The 25,113-nt window shown below is 34.2% G+C and overlaps 1 protein-coding gene across 5 annotated transcripts in view; it reads left to right on the plus strand.

The window, feature by feature from the left end:
* The window catches only part of ATG5 (autophagy related 5), a 115,414-nt gene that overhangs the window by 44,220 nt on the left and 46,081 nt on the right, over positions 1-25,113 (plus strand). For 4 of the 5 annotated variants that reach the window (XM_079149054.1, XM_079149056.1, XM_079149055.1 and 1 more), the window contains one exon: positions 5,730-5,892. The exons of the other annotated variant lie outside the window; for it this stretch is intronic. In XM_079149054.1, the coding sequence (XP_079005180.1) occupies positions 5,730-5,892 (163 nt within the window). The remainder of the gene's footprint in view (positions 1-5,729; positions 5,893-25,113) is intronic. 5 annotated transcript variants of the gene reach the window in all.

A 25,113-nucleotide genomic window follows, 5' to 3' on the forward strand; every position in this document is an offset into this window, starting at 1 on the left:
TTATCAAAAACAGTGAAGGTCAAAAGATAATAGAATAACATCCTGAGGTATCATTAAAAAAAAATGTATTGGTAAAAACTAAACTTTGGAAATGGTAAATAGTAAATGTAAAGATTATTTCTTTTAATTTCTTTAAAGGAGAAAAACTGTTTAAAGCAAGACTAGTAGAATTGTTAGGAAGGATTGATGGTATGTGTATAAGTAAAATTTTATGAGCATAGTTATTCAAAGGATAGGGACACTAAACCATTCGTTAGCTTTAACTCAAAATATCACAAGGAAAACGTAACAGTATTTCAAACTAAATGGCAATGAAAATACAACATATTAAAGTTTATGGCATTCACCTAAAGCAATGCTTGAGTGAATGAAAAGCTTTAATTTTCTATACCAAAACACAATTTGATGATAATCAGGAATGTAAGATTGGATGTTACTACAGATGCTATAGCCAGCCATTAAAAGAATAGTAAGAGGTATTATGAGTAACATGTATGCCAATAAATGTGATAAATGGAAACATTCAGTGAAGACAAATTTACCAAAACTAGGACAAGAAATGACAGAAATGAATAACACCTTGATCTATGAAGGAACTGAATTTATAGTTTCCAAAACCTCATAATGTAAAACTCCCTGAATAACAGTGTATTGATGAATTCTCTAGAGCAAGCTTTTTTCAGTAAAGAAAAAGGAACATTTCCCTGCTAGTGTTAGGCGCTGAGTAACTCTGATACTAAAAACTGTTGGAGAAATTACAAAAAAATTATAGACCACTATTCCTCGTGAACATAGATACAGAAGCCTTCAAAAAAAATTACTAGTGAGTTGAATCCATTCATACATAAAAAGCACAACACAAACTACGATTGAAATGAATTTTTCACAAGAATATAAGATTGAGGTAACATTCAAATATCAGTCAGTGTAATTCATTAAATTGACAGGATAAAGAAAAATCACATTACAAAAACAATAGAAATGGAGGTGTGGGGATGAACATTGATAGAATTCAATGCTCATTTGTTACCAAAACCCTTAATCACACTTAGAAATAAAAGAAGTTTTCTTCAGTTTGACAAAGGGTATTTAAGAAAAGCCTATAACTAAAATCATGCTAGACAATGATTTTTCAATGTTTCATCCTAAGATCAAGAAAATGGCAAGGATATCTGGTCTTGTCACTTTCATAAGCATTTCTGCTATAATGCAATATATTTTTCTCAAATCACTCCGCTGTTAAAATTGAGCAATAAAAATCACAGCACCTACAGGGTAAGCGGGTATGGGGATACTGCATCCAACAACTTTTGGTGACCAAAAGACAGAAACCTGATAAGATCCATAGCACAGTCTCATACATATTAAAAGATTAAGCAATATGTAAATACTACAATTAACATGGCATTTTAAATTGAAAAAGATTGGAAGTTTGCTTGGGGAAATGGACATTGGAAGAGTCAAAGCTTGCCAGCTGTTATATTCAGACAAAATTGTAGCATCTGATGTGGATGTCTAGTTCCTAATGTGAAGTAGTGGATCCATTTGTGTGTGTGTGTGTGTGTGTGTGTGTGTGTGTGTGTGTGTGTGTTCTGTATTCCTACGCAGTTGGATTTAACTCGTTGCAATTCGCCTACTATTTCTTATGGACATTATTTTACATAAGTACACCCAATTCACATTGGGTTCAGCTTATTTTCTAATGTATCAGTTGCTCTGGAAAAGTATAAAAGCCTGGAACAGAAACTTTGCAGAACAACTTATGAATTACCAATCAGCACATGAAAAGGCACTCAGCATCTTTAGTCATCAGGGAAATGTAAATTAAAACCACAATGAAATGTTTCTTTATGCTCACTAGAATGACTAAAATGAAAAAGACTGACAGAAAATACTAAGTTTGAGGACATGGAGTAACCAGAACTGTCATAACTTGATGATGCGAGTTTAAAATTGTATTGTCACTTTGCAAAACAGTTGGGCAGTTTTTAAATGATGTTAAAAATACACTTATACTGTATTACCCAGCATTTCTGTTTCTAGCTGTTTACTCAAGAAAGATGAAAAAATAATGTCTACAAAGAGACTGAGTATATTAATGTTCATAGCAACTTTAGTAATAATAGTTCAAACCTGGAAACAATCCTAATATCTTTTAAGAAGTCTTTGAATAAACAGATTGTGGTATATTCATTCAATGGCATGCCACTCAGCAATAAAAAGGACCTAATTACTGATATTCTATAACATGAATGATTCTCAAAAGCATTATGCTACGTGAAAGATGATAGATTATATAATACTCCATGTCTGGTTTTATATTATGAGATTTTATTACAGACTAAATTAATCTCTGGTGTTACAAATCATATCAGTTGTTTGGGTGGGAGGGAGGGAAATGAATGCCAGAGGGCATAAAGTAATTTGGCAGAGTAGGAGGGGAGGGTCAATGGTAACGTTCCATTACTTGGTTTCGGCAGATGATGTTAAAGCTCTACTGTGTTCTTAAAATTTCTATGTTTCATTGTATATGAATTATATCCCAGTGAAGTTTTTTTTTTAAAGTTTTTTGAGACTGGATGCAGTGGTTCATGCCTGTAATCCCAGCAAGGCTGAGGTAGGAGGATGGCAAGTTTGAGGCTAGCCTCAGCAACTTGGTGAGACCCTGTCTCAAAATGAAAAATTAAAAAAGGGCTGGGGATATAGCTCTGTGGCAAAGCACCTCTAGGTTCCGTCCTTGGTAACACACAAACACACTTATTGAGAGAGGTGTGAACATTCATGACCTCTGCTTTGTAAACTTTCAGGGCCCTGTCACCTAAGGATATGCCAATAGTCATTATAATACTAACAAATAAATGTCATCATAGAGTCAAGGATGAGGATATTGTGACCTTAACACTGACTTGGAGAAAGGGCAGGATTTCTGGAGGAAGTGATATGGAAGCTGTATCTGAAGACCAAGGAGGATATTTTTTTTTTTTTTTTGCCAGTTATATAAGTGGTTAGGTGACATGGAGAAAGTGTGTTCTAGGCAGATAATCCTGTGAGAACACAGATATAGGAGTATAGCTGAAAGAACTGAAGGAATGTTGAAAAAAGAGATAAAACCATTGGAGCAGGCATGTGGGGTTAGTGTGTGGAAGGAATAGGGGTGAAATGGTAATGAGAGAGTATGCTGGATAGGTTAACAGAGACCAAAGTAATTTAGAATCTTAAAAGACTTTAGAAACAGTTTGATTTTATCCTAAAACTAGAACCATGTGAAATGAGAAGAATTGAGCCAGGTTCCAAAGATTCAACAAATGTGATCCAAGTAACAGATGAGCAGTATCCCATAGATTTACAGGATGAAAGGAGATTATTGATAATAGGTAGTTGTGTAGATTGTATCATGGTAGAATTACAAAATTTAAGAAAATTGAAAAATGTTAACAGGTTTTAGTACATTGATTTTTAGCATTGTTTCAGTTAACTTAGGTTCTTCTAAAGTAAACTTTTAAAGTATAACCTCATTTTTCTGTCTTAATGTTGAATAAACTTTTAGAGGTGACTCAGTAATAATGTTGCTATGCTTTGGCAACTTCTGCTTGTTTAATCAGATGTTGGATTTTTCATAGGTGACAAGGAAAATACAATTTTGGCTTCGCTTTATTGTTTTAACTGAGTACCTGAGTCTGCAGTATTACTAATAAATTGAATGCCTTTTTCCTTTCTCTTAACGTTATTCACTTCTCTCTAATGTATCTGGACACATTCCAAACAGTCTGGATTAATATTTTAAATAACAATACAGGTAATAATATCTAAGTAAATGGAACTTTTCAAATTATGTTTGTAAAAGTGAAATTAAATTTGATTTATCATGGGTCTGACTTGGAAGATTAATGAAAGAGAGTAAACATGATGTCTGAGTTACCACCTTTATCTAGAAAAATTTGAATTGAAAAAAAATGCACTTATATACAATGGCTAATGCACGTTAGAAAAGATTAGAAATGTAATGAATCAAGCGTCTGTTTGTAGTTTCATTGTGAAACTTTATAAAGGACTTTCCATTCCCACCTCAAGCTAATCATAGAAAGAAGAGCATTTCATGAGTAGAAGCTGTGGGGCTTTGGCTAAGACATCTGTCACTTTCTTCTTTGCCACAATTAATTTAACTGCTTTGGCTGCTTAAGCAGACCTCTCCCTTTTCTGCTATTGCTCTCTTATGTTTCTCTTGACTTTATATAATTTATGACCTCACTGCCTTCCTAGATACAGAGGTAGACATTCTGTTGAAGGGTAGGTAAACACAGATATCTGCACTCTTTTGGTAGACCTTTCTTTTGCTATAAACCATGTTCATTTATACTTGTCAGATACTCCATAAGCTTAGATAGGGTGGTGATGAGTAGCTAGGCTAAGCAAAAGTTACTCACCAATTGGTGTTTTTCTTGAGGCTTCACTGACCACTGTTTCGAGAGGTCTAACTGCTTTTTTTTTTTCTTCCTTCCATAATAAACTTGTACATAAAATTTTAAGAAATGTGAGTAGTACTTAAATAGGTAAAAAAAAAAAAAAAAAATTTCCCCCTTTGGAATAAGACAATATATTCAGCCACTCATTTATAATCAAACTATAATTAGTAGGATAGAGAAATGTATGATATCTGAAAGACTAATCACTTTAGAGTTTACGTTTATTTTTATTTGTATGTTTTGTGGTTCTGGGAATCTATCTCTGGGTCTTCACACATAGTAGGCAAGTGTACTACATTGAGCTATATCCCTAACTCAAGGCTTAGTTTTTAAATTGACAAATAAAAATTGTATGTCTTTGTTTCGAAAGTGAAAAACATTTTAAAATTTATAGATTAATTATACCAAAGTTAACATTTTCTAGAAATTATTAAAAATTGTGTCCCATGTTTATAATACACTGAACTACTTTTCTAATTCTGGGACTTGAGATTTTAGAGGTTGCTTTATAAGCTTAGAATGGAAAGCAGTTGAACTTAAATAGAAATAACCATCATAATGCTGATTCCTTTGAATGTAATGATTGATACATGTGTAATATATAATAAGTGAGGTCACAGGACGTAACTTCAGTTATTTTTATCTTCAAAGCAACTTTTAAAGAGCTTTATTGAAGTATAATTGATGAATAGTAAACTCAACATATTCATAGTATATACTTTAATAAAAGTAAGTATATAATAAAAATCTAATATACACACTTGATATGTTCACTTACCTGTTGATTATTTTGACTATTAAAGCTGTTGTGAACATTCATGTACAAGTATTTGTATGGAAATATACTTTAATTCTCTTAAATACATAGTTGTAGAATGACTAGGTCAGATGGTAGGCATGTGTTCACCCTTTTTAAGGAACTACCAAACTGTTTTCCAAGTAGTGGCACCATTTTACACTCCTATCATTGGTGTGTGTGAGTCCCATTCCACATCCTTTCAAACTCTTGATATGGTCACTTGAAAAGCTATTTTTAAAATTATTGTACTCCTTTTCTGTGTTGTTACAAATATATGTAAGAATTATTTGGCAAAAGTACAAAATGTGGCAAACAGCTAATGATTTTAAAGTACTTGTGGTTATTGTGAAGATAAAATATAGTTTGCTAAAAATATTGGAAAATTCAGGGTTGTAGTTCTCCTTAAAAAGGCAATTTTGTGGTGTGTATACCTGTTTTTATATGTTTTTTTTTCCCCCCTTTGATAGAGTTTTCCAGAGAAAGACCTTCTGCACTGTCCATCTAAGGATGCAATTGAAGCTCATTTTATGTCTTGTATGAAAGAAGCTGATGCTTTAAAGCATAAAAGTCAAGTAATCAATGAAATGCAGAAAAAAGATCATAAGCAGCTTTGGATGGGACTACAAAATGGTAACTACAGCAGTTTTTAATTTCAGAGTACCACTTTATAAAACATGATAGCAAGAAATATATTTTAGAATTGTTGGTTCAAATTAATTCTAGCCTCCATGCCCAAATTTGCCCAGTGGCTACTTTTAGTCATACCTTACATTATACCCTCCCAATGTCCCTCTGTTCATGAATTCTTTAGCACTAGGTGGGTCACTTAGCCCATGATTTAAGATGACATAAACTTTGTTCTAGCCATTACTGGTAGTATTTGGTTTTTATTCCACAGGTATTACCATTTCTGGAATCACAGCTGAAAACTGTTGTTGTGTATACCATGATACCTCTACTTGGGCACAGATCCAACTTTAGTCTGTGCTTTCTTAGAACAGCAGACTTTCTTTATGCTTGGATTACTCTGACTACTATTCTTTGTGATTTAGAAAATCTTCATGGAAGTAGATAAGAGGAACATGAATCTCATCTCTGTGTTCTGCATCTTTTGGAGATCATAGGTCCTTAATATTGCCTGTGTCAATTTCCCTCCAGTGCTTTCACAGAGTTGGTTTAAATATACTCCTTGTTTTACATGGTTCCTGTATGCACAGATTTCAGTTACCGTGATTCAGTGAGGTTATACTCATTCACCAACCTTATAGTTCAAATTTCAGTTACCGTGGTATATTAACTATAAATAGTTACATAAAGTACAAATTTTATTGCTAACTATTTATTCCAGGAATCATTACATAACAATGGATGTGTTCATGAGCAGTAGCAAATCATATTGCTTTTTACATCGTCTGTCAGTGTTTTGTCACTGTGCATTTGTTATTCATGTTGCCAACAGACAGCAAAACATGTAGATGTGTTGTTCACTTGTTTCTAACAATAAGCCCGTGTAACATTTTATAAACAAGAAAGAAAAGGGGAATTGGCCAAGGAACGTGAAAATGCAGTCAAAAAAACAGTGTGTGTTGGAAATGGTATTTGAGTAGAAGGTAACTGGATCATAACTGACTTTGGAGCTGCCTTTCAAGAGACTAGATATGCAGCCAATGAGCTAAGTGAATATTAATTCATTGGCATTAATAAGGAAAGTAGGTGTGAAAAAAAGGATGAAGGTGTTCTAGAGTAAATATGATGTTGATATTCATATTAAAGGAACACTCAGAGATAGCCCATGGTTCTGAAAATACAAATGGTAAAATGGTGAAAGTTGATTAAAATATAGAGATATTTCAGTTCATCCAGGCTTAGGAATCAATAAAACATTCTAATACTCAGTGTTTCTAATATTTTAATTACAATATATTAAATAATAATTTTTTTATTTTTTATTTTCCTATATACATTTAAAACAATTATTTTGTTTTTTAAAATTTTATTTATTTTTTGTTTTTACAGACTGCATTTTGATTCATTGTACACACATGGGGTACAACTTTTTGTTTCTATGATTGTACTTAACGTAAATTCACACCGTTCATGTAATCATACACGTACATAGGGTAATGATGTCTGTCTTAACAAAAAATTTTAAAGATAATGGAGTAATTATAGTTTTTCCATTTATTAAGATTACACAGTTTCAACTTGCATGATCACTTTTTCAGTGCAAACTACCTTGCAGTTAGGATATTCTATATTGTGTCTCTTTGGTAGTTGTTTTTGATCAAGGAATTAGTCTAATATAAGTTTTTTCATGGTAGTAACAACTGTATTATTACAGTGTCAAAGAGGTACTTGTAGTTATTTAGTATTTATTAAAACATATGAAACATTCAGAGCATTATTTTAACCTCACATAAGGCACATCTTTATTATATGTACTGTAAATTACATTTCCTCATTTCTTTGTTTTAAATTGCTTAGCTTTGACCTGGGTGATGTAGAATTACTCCTTAGTTTCATGTGTGTACGTCAGGTATTTTTCAATACTTGGCAGGCACCAGACTTCAGTTACCTCATTTTCATTAGAGTACAAAAATTCTTAATAAATTGATTTACAACATACATTTTTTCTTCCTGGCTAATTGAAGATTAATTGATGTTTTAGGAGAGTTATGAATAAGAAGGTAGCCTAAATGGAAGAAGCTGGGGATCATATAAAGAGAAGAGATTTGAGAATAATTTGACTTCAGAATTGAAGTAAATTAGTGGGCAGAAAATTATTTGTTCTTGAAATATACTCTGGTGAGTCTGCTAAAAAGAACTCAGGGATTCAGGAGAGAATTCTAAAAATGATTGAAATATTTAATAAGTTGGGGGCATTGGAGGACTGAACGTAGAGGAAAATCCTTAATATTCATCAAAAGAAAAAGAGTTATCTTGAGGGGTTGGGAAGGTAGCTCAGTGGTATAATACTTGCCTAGCATGTGCTAGGCCCTGGGTTTTATCCCCAGCACTGCAAAAAAAAAAAAAAAAAAAAAAAATTAGCTCTACTAAGCTCTACTGGTAGTTCTTAAGTTACTCAACTCCTTTGAATTTTTGTTTCTTCATCTGTATAACAAGATAAGATCTGCCTTCTAGGTATCTGTAGATTATATAAAAGACTTTGAAAGGAAGTAAAGCTGTCTCAGTAAAAGAATTGCTATTATTGTTGTTGTTGTTGTTGTTGTTGTTGCTGCTGCTGCTGCTGCTGGAGATTGAACCCAGGGACTTGCCCATGCTAAGCAAGTGCTCTTAACACAGCACTACATCCAAACCTCTCAATAAAAAGAATTATTTAGAAGTTTTTTTGATACCTTAAGACAAGGTTGACAAACTATAGGCATGTGACAAATGTCAATTTTCATAAATAAAGATTTCCTAGAACCCAACTATAAATATTCAGTACCTACATTTATGCTACAATAGCAGAATAATTAATTGTGACAGAGGTTATATGGCCCATAAGTTTAATGTATTTTTATCTGTCCCTTTAAGAAAATGTTTGTGAAGCCCCAGTAGCCTAATCAAACCCACAGCAAATATTTATCATTGACCTTAAACCATATCAAAAGGTCACATGTTCAGAACTTGGGATAACAATAATCAGACAGTCTGACAACTGATTTTGTTGATGTTGTTTAGGCATCAAGTTCCTTTTCTGTATTTCTGCCTTAGATCATATTCTTTCTTGAGTGTGACTATTATAAAGTTAACTTTACTAAGTTAGATTTTATTAAATTAATTTTTAAATGGAGTTTGAGTAGATCTAACTTAATGGTGATTGGTTATAACATACTTTATCCTGTTTGTTTTGGGCTATAGGTTATTTTTGTGACTATTATACTTGGTTTTATTTGTGGTGATTAAGACTGAACTTACACTTCTCAAAGACCATTGAGAGGTATGCTGTGGATACTGGAGTCCTTCATAATTTATTTTCTGTATTTTTAAAATGAAGATATTTTAGCTGGGTAAATGTTTCTTGTAGAAAATATATTGTGGGATAAAATGCTGAAAAGTAAATTGATGTGTGTTTTCATTCTGTCCCATCTGTTTGGAATGCTCTTCCTTTTTGTCTGTTTAAATTCTACCTGTCTTTTAACATTCATGTTTATTATCACTTTCTATCTGAAGCATTCTTTCCATTTTTAAAAAAAATTTTTTTAGTTGTAGAAGGACACAATAATTTTATTTATTTATTTATTTATGGTGCTGAGGATTGAACCCAGTGCCTCACCCATACTAGGCAATGCTTTACCACTGATGCACAACCCGAGCCCATTTTTCCATTTTTTTTCTTTTTTTTTTAACTTAAATATTTATTGACCACTTAACATGTGCCTGACACTATGCTAGGGGCTAGTGATCATCCAGCACTGAGGGAACAAACATGGCCAGAGAGCTTACATATAAGTGGAAACAGAATTTCTTATGCTTTCATGCTGTTCTGGCTCTTCATTTGAATGCATTCCTCCTTTTGTATCTCGTCACATTCTGTTATATGGTTTATGTATTCTGCTAGCATAATACCCCTGGTTGGAGTGTGTCTTATTTTTTATCCCCAGCATGTAGTATGGTCTTAAAGAGAAAGTAAGTAATGACTGAGTGACTCCTTTATTTAGTCCTTTCTGCTACCAGGAAATAATATTAACAGCTTTACATAAATGGTATAATATTTGTATAAAAATGGGGAAGGGCCTTGTTTGTATTTATTTATGGAAATGAAATTTATGTTTAAGAAACAGAAGTTCTTGTTTGTGAAAGATATGTCACCTTTTTGTTAGTATAATTGTAAACTTGTAAAGATTGAGACAACAGATGGAAAATTAATTTCATTCAGAATTGCACCTGTACAGCATAACGACTAAACAGAAATTTAAACGATTTTTCAATACTTTCAAATGCTAATTTTAATTTCGAAGCCCTCTGTGAAGGAGAAATATGAAAAGCTTATGAAACCAAGAAAACTCATTTTAAGGCATACTGTGCTTTTCAGTGTTTTTTTTTTTTTTTTAATGAGTTTTCATTTTAGATTTTAAAGTATTTAACCTCTCTGAAAGTTAATAACCCCCCCAAAAAAAGGAAAGTGGCATTTTTATGCATGAGGCAGGTGTCACTACATATACAGGCTACTTATTTTCTATTAAAGGTCATGTTTTTCTTACTATTGGAGATTTGAGGAAATCACTAAAAAGTATTCCTAATACCTGACTTTGTTTTTAGGCCTACCTTTTTTCTGAGTGTATATTACCACAAAGGAAGAAAAAAAAGACATTAAATTCAATTGACTTACAAATTAAAGGCAAGTTTGGAGTGATAAACATGTGGTTAGTCTTTTCAGCTTTTTTGGGGGGGTGGGGGTGGGAATTAGACATAGGGTCTTGTACTTGCTAGGCAAGCACTTTATCACTGATATACCCGCCCAACCCTTTTTATTTTGTTTTGAGATAGGGTCCCACTAAGTTGCCCAGGCTGATCTTGTACTTGGAATCCTTCTGCCTCAGCCTCCCAAGTAGGGTTACAGGCACAGGCCAGCATACCCAGTTAGTTACTTGGTTTTTTAGAGACATTACTTGATATAGCATGCCATTTTAAATTAAAAACTGTTTTCTAAGAGGAAATAGTGATTATGTATAACAAGTTCTATAATATTTTGAAAATACATCTGATTTGTAAGTAATGTAAAAGTACAATGGTTTCAGCTCTTTGAAGTTTCTATGATGAAGATAGGTATGTTATAATTGCATCTCTTTGTTTTTATTAGTGATCTATATATATTAATGATATATATATTATTTTTATTAGTGATATATATATATTTAGTTGAATGAGTATTGAAATGAGATTTTCTGGGTCTGAAGTAGAACACTGGCTCTCATCTCTTCATTATTTTATCAGTTGTGTGACTATGGCAGATCATTTTTCTTTATAAGCTGGAGTGATCTTATAGATGCAAAGGTAGTAATAGTTTACAGGAGTAAAATTTAAGAATTAATTTAGCAGTATTCATATATACTTACAGTATGAAGCAGTATTCATATATACTTACTCCAGTGATAAATTTTTTTTCTGTTGATTCTAGATGGACTTCCTAGATGAAAGTTATTGTTGGTTTTTCTCTCTCTCTCTTGTTCCTAAGCAGGACATAGGTAGAAGGTAATAGATAACTTTCCAGAAATAACATAGTACCATTGAAAGATGACCAAAACAGAGATATGAGAATTTTTAAACTAATGAAGCCACTACCTGTGTGTATCTTGAAACATCCAGTTCTGCCATTTTGTTAGTGTCAAGTACTCTTCTATAAAGAAGACTGGATTTGTGACCATGAAAAAGAGAAACAATGAATGTCATTCTAATACTTGATTAAACACCATTTAGAAAACATCTGTAAAGAATAAAAATCTAGGGGCTGGGGCTGTAGTGCAGTGGCAGAGTGCTTGCCAAACATATGTGAGGCACTGGGTTCGATCCTTAGCACCACATAAAAATAAACTATAAAGTAAAGGCATACTGTCCATCTACAACTACAAAAAATATTAATAAAATATGAATAAATGTGAGTAATGTAATGGAAAGAAAACTTACTAAAAACTCAAAAGCAGGGGAAGGATGAAAGTAAAAGATTAAATGAAAGTGGCTATATACTGGTAACTGCTAAGGCTCAGTGACTGGTATACAGAGATTTATTACACTATTTTCTATACTTTCACTGAGACAAAAGGTTCAAAAAGAGTGCTTATGCCTCCTATTGGCAGTTCTACCAGGAATCTTCTTCTATGGCACCTATAGCTACATACCCAGACAGTGGCAGTGTGGATTAGATAACCAATAATAGAACCTAGGTTGACCCAGGGATTATTCTAGCACGTGGGATACTAGAGTAAATAAAACAGGCATAGTCCTTTCCCTCAATTTATAGTCTAGTGGAGGGCGAGTTAGATGTTAAACAGATTGCTGTTAAATAATATCAAATTTACAAACGGAGTCGTAGAGGAAAGAGGAAGGGATATAGACAGGATGGTTGTGATGAACGTATTCCAGGTTTGGTGTGATGTGGGCTGGGCCCAGAAGTAAGGAACTGGGAGCTGAATGAAGACTCTTTTGACAAGAGCATGATGATCCGGAGAATGGCAAGGAGATAACACCAAAAGTTAAACCAAGACTCTATCCATTGTGGTGACATTGAAATTGGATGGAATGGTAGAAGGACACAGATTTTAAGCAGGTCTAAAACAGAAATCAAACTTTCCATATTAAAACTTCCCTTTACAAATAATATGGCTAATGGGTTTGGAGGGAGTAAATATGTATTTATATGTATTATCTCCTCTGATAATTGTTTGGCTCATACTTGATAAGCTTGACTAGAAAGTAATACAGGGATATAACAAATAAATTTTAGACATTATTTGTAGTTTGTCTGTTGTGCCAGGCTAGCTCAGGTAAGGATGTGGAGTCAAGACCCCCAGACTCCGGGAATTGGGTGGAAGCAGGCTTATGGCTGCAAACTGAATTATTGCAGGAACAGGTAAACATTTTATAGGCTCCTTGCCCAATCACAATGTGCCACAGGGGATCAGACCATCAGGCTCCTATACAGGTTCCCTTGGTAGCACTAGGTCAACTTGGGGCAGTTTTTTACTTTCCTAGGTAAGAGAAGCAGAATGCTTCTCCCTACAAGTTTACACACTTGAGACATTCACTGCTACCAGCTAAGAACTGGGATTTCTCCCAACAATTATTGAGATTTTCTATTTGGTTCAAAGTGATGAGTAATAGAATGAAAACGGTTGAGGTTGATTCCTAATCATTTTAGAAACTATTGAGTGTACCTAAGTACTTTTATCCAGTTCACGTCAAAAAATAGCCTCTGAACACTATAATAGAAAAGAGGTTACTTTGGACATGGATAGTTTTAATGTTATGATAATTTCTTTTAATTACTATTTTATATTCTAAGTGTTCTTTGCTAGAGATTGAAATTAGACTTATGGGTTAATAAAATTCATTCATATTTTTAAGTTCCAGCGTTTATGTCTCTCCTGACCTCAGGCACCTTTCATTGTTTCATTGTTTTGCAGAACTATTGGCACTAATTTTGTAATCTTATCTTGAAGGTTTTTTTTCCTGTCTTTTTTATCCTGAGACCTGCACTAAATTAAAGCACCATGTCTTTGTGTCTCTCTAAGCCTGTGGGAGCATTATTTTCACATAAACTTGTGTGTTTTCACCTTTTCCTCTGAGAAAATTATTGTTGGAAAAAGTGGAAGAAGGAAAAAAAATGTGGAGTAGTTGTTTCTTCTACACATGGCACTGTTTTCCCCAGTAATATCCTTTACCTGTTCTTTCTCTCATTGCCAGGCATAGTTATTAAGTTCATCTTATTTTCCTTATTTTTTATGATCCTCATCTCATGTTGACCTTCCTACCATTCTTGCCTCATGTATTCCTGCTATAAATTGGTTCATTTTTATGGATGTTATTTTCATGTTAATTAGTTGACAAGTAGTTATCATTTGCTTGCCTACTATATAATTTGTGTTTTAGGTACTGGAGACGCAGCAATCAGAAAAATAAGCAAAAATTCTCATAGTTACCTCGCTTAAATTCTAGTTGAGGAGGCAGACAATAAGCACATATGTAAGTAAAATATATTATTTGTCACATGATGACCAGTGCATTGGGAAGAAGCAGTAGGGAAAGATGAGAGAGCATTGCCATTTTAAATAGGATGGCCAGGGAAGTGTTCACTGATCCGATGTTATTAAGTGAAGACCTGAAGCAGTTTAGGGAATCTCATATTTATTTGGCAGGGGTTAATGGCCTCATAGCCAGAGGAAACAAAGGGTATAGGCAGCAAGGTGAGGATATGCTAGACACTTTCAGAGTAGATAACATAGATTTTTCTTAACCTTTCTCTTCTAGTACACTTGTCATTTTCCTAACCCTAACCCTAACCCTAACCCATGAAGGCCAATGTATAGTGGTGTCCCACCACTTTCCAAACATCTTGTTTTAGAAAAGCTTGTCTATATCTAGTTCTTTTCTTTTTATAAACTTTGTAGGACTTGAAGCATCCTTTTGGGAATTGGTTTTATACTATTTTGAAAGAAGTAAATAAGGTCTTAAGAATAGTGCCGTAGGAATAGGAATGGGATGTATTTACATTAAGGTGGTTAGGGAAGACCTGTTTGAGAAAAATGCTATTTAAGTTGAAATCTGAAAGATAAGAATGATCCAGTTGTATTAAAATACATGTTTTAAGAACATGAGGTAAAAAAGAGTCTGATTTTGGTCTTAGTTCAAGTTTTTGTAATAGTATAGATTTGGTGGCTTAATAAACATAATTTTTACAGATCTGAAGGCTGAGAAGTGTAAAAGATCAGGGCATCTGGAGATTTAGTGTCTGAACCTAATTATTTTTCAAAGATTCTGTCACCGATTACTAAGAGTTATCAAATCATTTACATGATTTGTGAGGAAGGCATGAACAATCAGTATATAATAAGTGGGTTTTTAGAAATTGAAAGAAGACCAGTATGTCTTAAATTAAATGACCAGAAAAGGGAGGAAGGGAATGAACCAAATTAAGTAGTCTTGTAGTCCAAGGGAAAGAATTTGGTTTTTAAAGGATAGTGGGAAGCCATTGTAGGATTGTGAGCAGAGGATTGTTGACATGCAAAATGAGGTAAAAATACCTTCACTGTTGAACGCAGAGTGGAATGGAAACAGACAAAAGGAGAAGTAAAGAGACTTTGATAGCAGTCCAGGTGAAAGAACATGGTATAGCAGGGCATGGCAGCACTTACCTGTAATCTTAGCTACTGGGGAGATTGAGGCAGGAGGATTGCAAGTTTGAGGCAACTTATTATGAGACTCTGTCTCAAAAAATAAAGAAAATAAAGAGGACTAGGTATGTAACTTAGTGGTAGAGCACTTGCCTAGCATGTGCTGGGCTTGGATCCAGTCATGACTACCACAAAAAATCAAAAACAGAAAACATATGGTGGATTATAGAGTTTTTATTTTGGAGGTAGAATTGACAACCTATTTTTAGGTCTAATGTAGAGGGTGGGGTGCAAGAATTATTCCTATGATCTGTTTTGGGTAATTACATAGCTGGTGCTGAATTCAGCAAGACCCTGTCCCAAAATAGAATAAAAGATGGATGGGGTATGGCTTAGTGGTAGAGCACCCCTGGGTTAAATCCCCAGTACTGAAGAAGAAAAAAATTAAAAGGAGTCAGAAGAAAAGGATGTATATACAGAGATGAAAAACTAGAGAATAGGTATGGGGTGGGAAATAAAGCTGATTTGAGAGGTCATCTTTGTGGCTGCAAGTTTGAGATGTTTATGAGATATCTACATGAAAATACTAAGTTAGATATTGGTAGAGGTAAATATCATAAGTGGGTGACAGTAGGTGGAGGAGGCTTAATAGATTGGAATCTAATGCTCCCACTTTAAATTTTATAGTTTATTTTCACAGTGCCATCTTTTTTATTTCAGCTTCAAAAATATGGCAGTCATTATGTTCCAGTGATAAGGCAGTGAAATACGGAATAATCCCGTTTATTCTGGGTGGTTGGCAGTTCTGTTTATACTAACCATTCTGTGTTTTTCTTTTTATATACAGCTGAGCTAATTAGTCATTTTCATTACTTTTTTGCCTGTAGTACTTTTTGTTTGCAAGTCCATGAATAAATTCAGTCTGAGGCTGTGTTGTGTGTGGCATTTAAGAATCTACAACTTTGCAAGAAAGTTGTGTAAAGCATATTTTGTAATCTTGAGCATTCAGTTAAGTTTTACTCTGGAACAAACAAGCTTTTTACTTAATATATCTTATACGTGTTTTATATCAGTCTTTTGGTGTTCTCCTTTCTATAATTAAAAATAATGGTGGGGATGTTAAAAATTTGTTCATTTGTTGTAATACAAAGCCATAAAGATAATTTGCTAGGCTTCCAGAGAAAGATTGCTCTTGAAATCACATGATTTAAACAAATAAATAAATTTTGAGGTATTTTGGATTATAGCCTCCTTCAGTTCTCTTTGTAGTTGGCAGTGAATATCGTGAATGATAGAACTTGATGAAATAGCATGGTGGCCCACAGCTATAATCCCAGCAACTCATGAAGCAAGTCAGGAGGATATCAAGTTTGAGGCCAGCCTCAGCGATTTAGTGAGGCCCTAAGGAACTTAGCAAGAATGTGTCTGAAAAAAAAAAAAATTAAAGGACTGAGTTTGTAGCTCAGTGGTAAAGTGCTCCTGAATTCAGTCTTCAGTACGAAAAAGAAAAAACAGGAAAAAAATTTTTGCTTGGTGAAACATGTCTCTCTCCCCCTTCATCGTTTTTTTATTTTGCAGTACTGGGGATTGAACCCAGAGGCACTCTATCGCTGAGCTACATCTCTAGCACCTTTTATATTTTATTTTGAGATAGCATCTTGCCAGCTTGCTGTAGCTGGCTTCAAATTTTCAATCTTACTTGGCCTCCTGAGTAGCTGGGATTGTAAGCATGCACCATCATGCCTGGCTTGGTTATTTCACAATTCACTTATATAAACATAGGTTTGTTGGAAGTCGTTTATTGATAAAAATGAAAGGACATATATCCCAGAACACATTGTGGATAGAGAATACTTTTCATTGGTACATATGAAATTTAGTTGACTTATGTATAAATCTGTATGTCTAGGTTGATAAATTAGCCTGTGCTGATTAGTAATTAGAAATATTTTTAAGGATCATTTAGTTTTATAGGAATATAAAGGCTTAATTTTGTAGTGTTCTCATTTTCCTTCTTCTTTTGTTTTTCACAGTACTATGGATTGTACCCATGGCCTCACATGCTGGGCAAGAGCTCTAGCACTGAACTATATCCCTAGCTTATTTAAATTTTTTTTTTTTTTTTTTTTTTTTTTTTGAGAAAGGGTGTCACTAAGTGTCCTTGAACTTATGCTCCTCCTGCCGCAGCTTCTCAAGAAACTGGCATTGTAGGCTTATAGGTGTATGTCACTGTGCCTAGCTAGTTTATTTATTTATTTTTTGTACCAAAGTTTGAACCCAGGGATATTTAACCACTGAACCGCATTTCCAACCCTTTTTATTTTTATTTTGAGACAGGGTCTTGCTAAGTTGCTTAGGGTCTCACTAAGTTGCTGTGGCTGACCTCAAACTTGTGATTCTCCTGCCTCAGCCTCCTGAGCCACTGGGATTACAGGTGTGTACCACCATGCCTGGGAAGCTTTTTATTTCTTAAAATGACTTTTTTGTTTTGAAACTTTTAAAGTATTTCATGGTTTTTTGTTTGTTTGTTTGTTTTTGTGATGCTGGGGATTGAATCCAGGGCCTTGTGCATGCTGGGCAAGTGCATACTACCTCTGAGCCACATTTGCCAGCCCTCATGATTCTCCTAAAAATAACAAAACGTCCAGATGTACTTACTTTTCTAATCTTTTTTTCTTCATTAGCTCCTTATCACTTTTCTATAGTGCAGTGTTTCTTTAAAGTGTAAATCATGGACCAGAATCATCCTCTGGAGACTGACTATAATTCTAACCTAGACCAACCAAAACTCCACGGCTCTGGAACAGGTTTTCTCAAACACGGCACTATTGCCATTTTGGACCAGATAATTCTTTGATTTGGCTGTGGAGGTGGAAGGGTTGTCCTATCCAGTGTATCATGGTATGATATTCAGCAGCACTCCTACTCAGTGGATGCCAGTGAGTAGCATTGTGCCCCACTCCTCCATACCCAATCCCCGAATTTGACCAAAAAAAAAAGGTCTCTAGACATTGCCAGATAGCCTCTGAGGAGCAAAATAAGTGCAGTCAAGAACCACTACTCTGCAGAGAGATGTGATGTGGAGTAAATGGATAAAAACCTCTCTTTTGGAATATCATTGAACACTTATTAAATACCTTTAAGTCATTCTAAGTTCCCTCCTGGTTACTCTACTACTATTTATATGCATTATCACTGCCTTCACAACAGCTACACAAAATGTAATTCAAAGTTCAAAGCCTCATTTATGAAGTTCACGTTTACAAAGTTTCTCATCTATTTCAGTAGCTCAGCATTTGGACTTGTGTCCACTTGTTATAATAATTCATTTGGCTGAATTTGGAACCATATTCTTTTTCAACCCAAAGGCATTTGGCATATAAACAAATTAAACAGTCACATAACCATCTCTTATATGTAAACTTAAGCTTGTAAATTTCTTGTAAACTTAACCATGTTTGTTTCTGAGTGGCAATTATTTTTGCTGAGGTGACTGTTAAATGATGAATGAATCAATAGTATGCTGTTATTGTGGTAAGTCAGTGCTGCTTACGTTTTTTAAGTAGAGTATGTATTTTCCATTTTATTTTCATTCGTCCTCCAGGTCACTTGATTTAGTTGTACATATCTTAACAATACTTTCTTTTCTCTCTCCTCCCTCTTGTTTAAATTTATTTATTTATTTTTGTAAGATCTGGATTGTCTGCTATATATTTTATATCAACAATTAGTAGTTAATGCTGGAGTTAATATTGTTAACTATCCCTAGACATCACATGCTTTTTTTTTCAGTGGGTGGGGGAGAAGGCCTAGAAATTACTCTTGCTGAGAATTTCACAGTTTCAGGCTCCTACTTGCAACCCTGAGCCATCTCATTTACTCCATTTTTGCTTTAGTAGAGCAGTCCTGGTTAGAGGCTGTGGAGATACTGTGTGCCTGTCAGATTTCTTTATGTTAATGATGCTTCCTGAACCCCCAAATCAGTGTGAGTTTCTTACTGCCATTGAATGCCTTCTCTCTTATTACTCTAGGAACTGTGGAAGAATCAGAGATCCTTTTGTGTGAAAATTATATTTAGGTATTATAAAACTATCTATGCTGGTATGTTAATTGATACAGAATTGCAAATATTGAAACACTAGAATACTAGAAAAACATCCACTTTTAAAGGAGCACAATAAACAAGTCTGTTAAAACAAGATGCAGCATGATCAGTAAAATCCTGATCATTATCTTCAGAGTGGCTTTCTACTTATGAAGCATTTCTCCCCACAAAGTCCCTTCAGGATCAGATAACCCTTGTGTTCTTGGAGCTCTGTACATTTAGCTTATTTCTGTCTTTCACATTATTAGAAGGATATGAAAGTAGCTCCAACAGTGCTTTTAATCAGAGATAAGAAATATCACTGTGTCATATTTAAAGTGCTAAGATTTTATAAACTTCCTTAATCTATAGTATCTTGTTTTTGTTAATATCTCCTTAGCTTTTGTTCTATAGGTGTATTTATCTACGTTTACTTTTCATATATTTTAAAAACAACTTTAAAAGTCAAAAACACTTATTATTATTTCTTTTACATGATCTTGTTGTTGTTGTTTATTTGTGATAACTGCCAGTTGAATCCAGGGCACTCTACTACTGAGCTACATACACTCTCAACCCTTTTTATTTTTTCTTTTGAGATAGGTTCAGAATTGCTGAGGCTGGCCTAAAACTTACAGTCCCAAGTAACTGGGATTACAGGTGTACACCAAGAGATAAAAATTTTTAATTAATATTTGTCTGCCTAGACTACAAAGAAGCTGAAGAGAGGACACTGAGGGGAAATGCAGGAAAAAAAGAGACAATTTCATAGGCTTTAATTAAAGGGTAAAGGCTTTATTTTATAATGGAGGCCCCCACCAATATTTTTATCAATTATTTTCAGATGTTATGTTCAGAAAAATACAGTAAGAGATTCAGATATTTGATTGCAGGTGAATAATATGGGAAACACTGGTAGAATAATTTTATATTTGAATAAATTCTTATTTTTACTATTAGGATTCTTAGAAATCTTGATTTTTGTGCATTATAGGATATGTTGTACATATCACTTATTACTAAAAGGAACTGAATTCATACTTTTTAAAAAATTATTTTTTTGCAGTTCAGTGGAGCAAACCCAGGGCATCATTCGTTTGGCAAGTGTTCTACCACTGTGCCATTCTCCCGGCTCAGTACATTTGTAAAAAAATATTATTTAATCCAAAATAAGCTCATTATAAGAAATAATAAAATGTTATTTATAAAATTCTGTGTGGGCCCTATTTTGCAATTTATGTAATTTTAAGGACCAACTCTTTTTCACAGTGAAAACAAGTTGGTAAAAAATTCACTACAATTTTCTGTGATGTATTAGCATTTTTTCATGTAACCACCATGGCAGATTTGTTAAGATGTATTCCATGTAGAACAGAATTTATCTGAGGTTACTTCAATTACTAAATTTCTTGTGGTATCCCAGGCCTGGATACTTTTACATACATTATCTAATGATCTTTTATAAGAATGAGATAAATATCATTACTTCTACAAATGAGGAAATATCTCTTCTGATTCTAAGGTGAATGTAATTTTCATTACATCTGGAGGTCATTAACTATGGCTATATGTAATAGTCCTCTCAGGGAGCTTTCAAAAGGTATAGATGCCAGGGAATCAGGTGCCCATTCAGGTGAGGAGGGTCCTGCACTGTGTGTGTGTGTTTGTTTTTGGCATTGGATATCGAACCACTCCTTTTTATTTTTTATTTTGAAACAGGGCCTTGCTGTGTTGCCCAGGCTGGTCTTGAACTTGGAATCCTCCTGTCTCAGTCTCCTGAGTCCCCAGGATTGAGGAGGGAGAGTTGTGCCACCTAATCCAGCTACATATTTATATTTTTAAAATCTCTGCTCATGATCCTAGTGAGCAGCTAAAGTTGAGAAATGTTGCATTAAGTACTGCATCTCCAGTGACCACTGGTGCACCCTTGTTTGAAATGTTTGCTATTTGTCAATGATTAATCATCTGTAGTACTTTGTAATTCACATTTTATCACCAGAAGCATAGGGCATTTGTATTAGAACAAGAGAATATCTTCCGTAATAAACATTGGAAAAATTATAGTGAACATGATATAGGATGTCTTTTTTTCCTTGTAGTTCTTCTAAAAATTAAAATAGATTTTTCTTTATATTTCTTTGGTGTACTTTCTGAGTAAAGTAGAGATGAACTTGATTAGTTGTTCAGTGTGTGGCCCTCTACATATCAGAAGGTGATTTGGCTAAGAGGAAGGGCATTTTCTCAGTTTATAATAGTTTTGAAAGTAATAAAGCAGAATATTGTTACAAGTCTATAAATGATTTAAACAGGAATACAGTTAAATAATTAGTCTTGCCCTACTATTGTCATCTATCTCTGTAAATCCCTTTTTGGCAAATAAATTAGAGTAAATATTGTCTTTTGGATTAACAGACAAATGAGTATAATTGAAGTATAATTTTTCCTTTAAAAAATTTTAACGTTAGCGAATGGAATAATAGAATAAGTTACTTTTTCTTGTATTATGAAATTTTTGAGTTTTCAGTCTTATACAATTTTGAAATAAATTTGAAATAAGCTGTTCGTTGGTTAGAATACAGTAGTACAGTATTTTCAGCTGCCTTAAAATAAAGGCAGTTATTGGGATTGACTTCCAGTTCACATTTAAAGATGTTGTAATCTACAGTTACAGTGTATTGACTGGTGATGTCAGTTAAAATTTATAGTCTGCTTTTATTCAGTCCTTAGTAAGATTAGTTTTGTTCTAGTAATAGTTATTAAACATTTACAGTTTTTGTAGGTAACTAATTTTTATTTTCTCCATTTGTTATGCTGTAATAGAGCACAATACTAATAAGCTTGTCATCTTCCCAGATTAAAAAGAAACCAAACCCCATCCTATGAATCTCTTCTGTGCTCATATGTAAACACACACACACACACACTTTTTTTTTTCCTTTTTTTTTTATTGGCAGAGAGGTCATGCTAGTGATTGAACAGAGCCTTGCCCATGGTACCAAGTGCTCTATCATTGAGATACATCCCCACCTTCCCCTAATGTAAGACACATTTAGGAAATGGAGGGATTGGGATGGAACAATTATCTGTCTTAAGGATAGTAGAGGAGGAAATCAGATTCACTTCCACAACTGGAGGCCTCCCCAGCTGTTGGCTTAGATTTTCTTGGACCACCATTTCTATTTCCACTGCTATTTCCCTCCATCTTTCATGAATTTCAACTGGAAATGAAACAGTTGAAATTGATGAAATGTACATGTAAGTAAATTGTACCCCGAGTGAAAAGATCCAAACTATGGTAGTTGAAAAAGCTAGAGGAAGCAAAACAAGACATAAAAGGCTTATGGTGTTGTAAAATGTTGCTGCCTGCCTAAGCCAGACTGAATACTAGATATCTTAGGGGTGATTGGGTTTGAGCAGGCCCACTTTTCCATACCGTTGTTCATACTTTATGTATATAATCTAGATACAGAGTGGTGTCTTGTTGAATCTGAGGCAGCCTAAAAGATAATGAAAATAGAAAACAGTATGTAGCACTTGGTATTTGTTAACTCTTTTATTTCTTTCAGTAGCATTATAAATATGTGTTATTACTATCTTCGCTTTATAGATAAAGAAATTACATGAAGTTTCAAAAATGCCATGTTCAGTAGCTCACACAAAGAGTAAATGGCAAAACTACGGCATAGGTACTATGGCTCCACAGTATTGTTTTCATTAACTTGGCACTTTTGCAATTCCCTCGTTCTGTTTCCGTCTGCCTAAATTATTTGTTCAATTTGGTATTCTATCGATAAGAAACAATAAGAATGTACTATGTGCCTTAAACTTTCTAGGGCTGAAGCTACAGAAGGCAAAAATCTTTGTCCCCATGGAACTGAGCTACGGTAGAGAGACAGTAAATAATTCAGCATGTAAATAGGACAATTTCACATAGTGATTAAGTGCGTAGGAGAAAATAGTCTAATGGTTTAGGAAATGATTGACAAGTGGGGCTACTTTCACTGGGATTATGAAATAAGTAAATAGGAGGAGACAACACTGGTGTTGAAACTGAAATTAATCAGAAGGAAGGAGATATGTGAGACTTATAAAACTGTGAGATGAAAACACCTTGGCATTTTTCTAGGACACACACACACACAAAATAGTGTGACTTGGAGTTCAGTAAGTAAGCAAAGTAGTATCTTAGTAAGTTGGAAGGTGGATCTTGAGACCTCAGAGAAATACATGAGCAGTAAATAGCCTTCCAAGGGGGTGGGAATTGACTGGTAGGAGTCCGCTCCCTGAGAAAGAGATATTTTATTACTGACAGTGTTTATTGTTTCCTGTATGCAGAATTGGGCAGGCACCTGTCTGTCCCAGTTGTAGGCAATAAGAGGATGCAGTGGTTTTTGTTTCAGTTTGTTTTGTTTTTAATGATTCTTGTACTTAAAATAACTACATTGTTCAAGTCCATCATGACATATTATTCTTTATGACCTATTAGAGAAATGTTTGAAAAATTTATTTATTAGTGATATGATTTGGTTTGTTTAAAAAGAGCACTTCAGATGCTGTGAAGAGGAGACAAATATGGAAGCAGAAAACAATTATGAGGCTGCTGCAGTCATTGAGATGAGGATTGTTAGTGATTTAGATAAAAGCAATAGCAATAAGCACAGTTTATTGGCTGGTGATAGCAATTAATTGCAGTCTAAGTATATATTGATTACTGTTCTTGATGCCCATTTTCCTGGACTATAGGTCTTGTTTTATAGGACAGCAGTAAATGTCTTCTCTAGTTTATCCTCAGACCTCAATAGCCTATGTCAAAATTTTCCTGAGAACTGTGTTTTATTACTCTTTTGATTCCCTCAAGTCACAAATTCCTCTGGGTCCAATCCTACTGCCAAGTTGCATTTATATACAGGATTAAAGATTATCCTCCTCCAAGACTGGCACTCCTCAATCTGCCAACCCAGGGCTCTTGAAATAGGTTGCATTGCATCATGAAATTGCTCTTGGTGGATTTTCAGGGGCCTTGAATATTTTTCAAGGCTACTTTGCTTTAGAAGCTTCCCTCAGATATATCTGTTACTTTATACCCTATGCAGTAATGCCAATGTTTTTTCTGGCTCATATATAAATGTGTGGGTGTAGTTCTTTTGAGCAGCATCTAAGCACTGATGGATGTGCTGAGGAAAGGAGAATGTTCCTTGTCCCTAGTTCACCCCAGATGCCTGCTTAGATGTAATTCTCTTAATTTGACTTGACTCAGAAGACAAATGAGCTTGAAGATACACCTCACTTATTTAACACCTGCTTTTGGCAGCTACCAGTAATTACTATTTATTCCCTTTTTTCCTCTCCTATTTTGCTTTACTAAGATTTTTAACATATTGCATATGAAGAAATGAATTCAAATAGGTCTATATTTGGACATGTTTTCTGATACATATCTTGAAAGTTTCTGGTTAAAGCACAACTACGTTAGGTTAAACAGGGTAAGTTTTGTGTCCCTGATTTGAATAATATGGGTGATAAATGCAAAATCTTACAAAAGAGTGGATTCCCTTCCTCGTGTTTTTTTAACCATTTAGTTTTCTTTTCAAAGAATAGCTTAGTCTGTCTTTTATATCCTGTCTTAGTGACGTTCATTTGGGGAGCTGAAACTGTTGTCTTCGGCATTATAGATGTTAAAGACCAGTAAGTGAATACTGTGTCTATGTAGAGGTCATCTCATCCTTTTCCTATTGTATGAGGGTCCCACCAACTGAACTGAGATTTTGTAACAATTCTTGAAATCTCCCTATGTGTACTCCTTGTCTCCTTTGGGGAATTTTAGGCATATTTTGGCATATGAATGTTGAAAATAATTTTGCCTGAAGCTTTTCTCTGAAAAAGCTTAAGTGGAAAAATATATAAATCCTTTAAAGTTACCTCTTTTTTCCATGA

Source organism: Sciurus vulgaris (assembly GCF_902686455.1).
Source record: "Sciurus vulgaris genome assembly, chromosome: 7".
In the NCBI taxonomy this organism is placed as follows: Eukaryota; Metazoa; Chordata; class Mammalia; order Rodentia; family Sciuridae; genus Sciurus; species Sciurus vulgaris.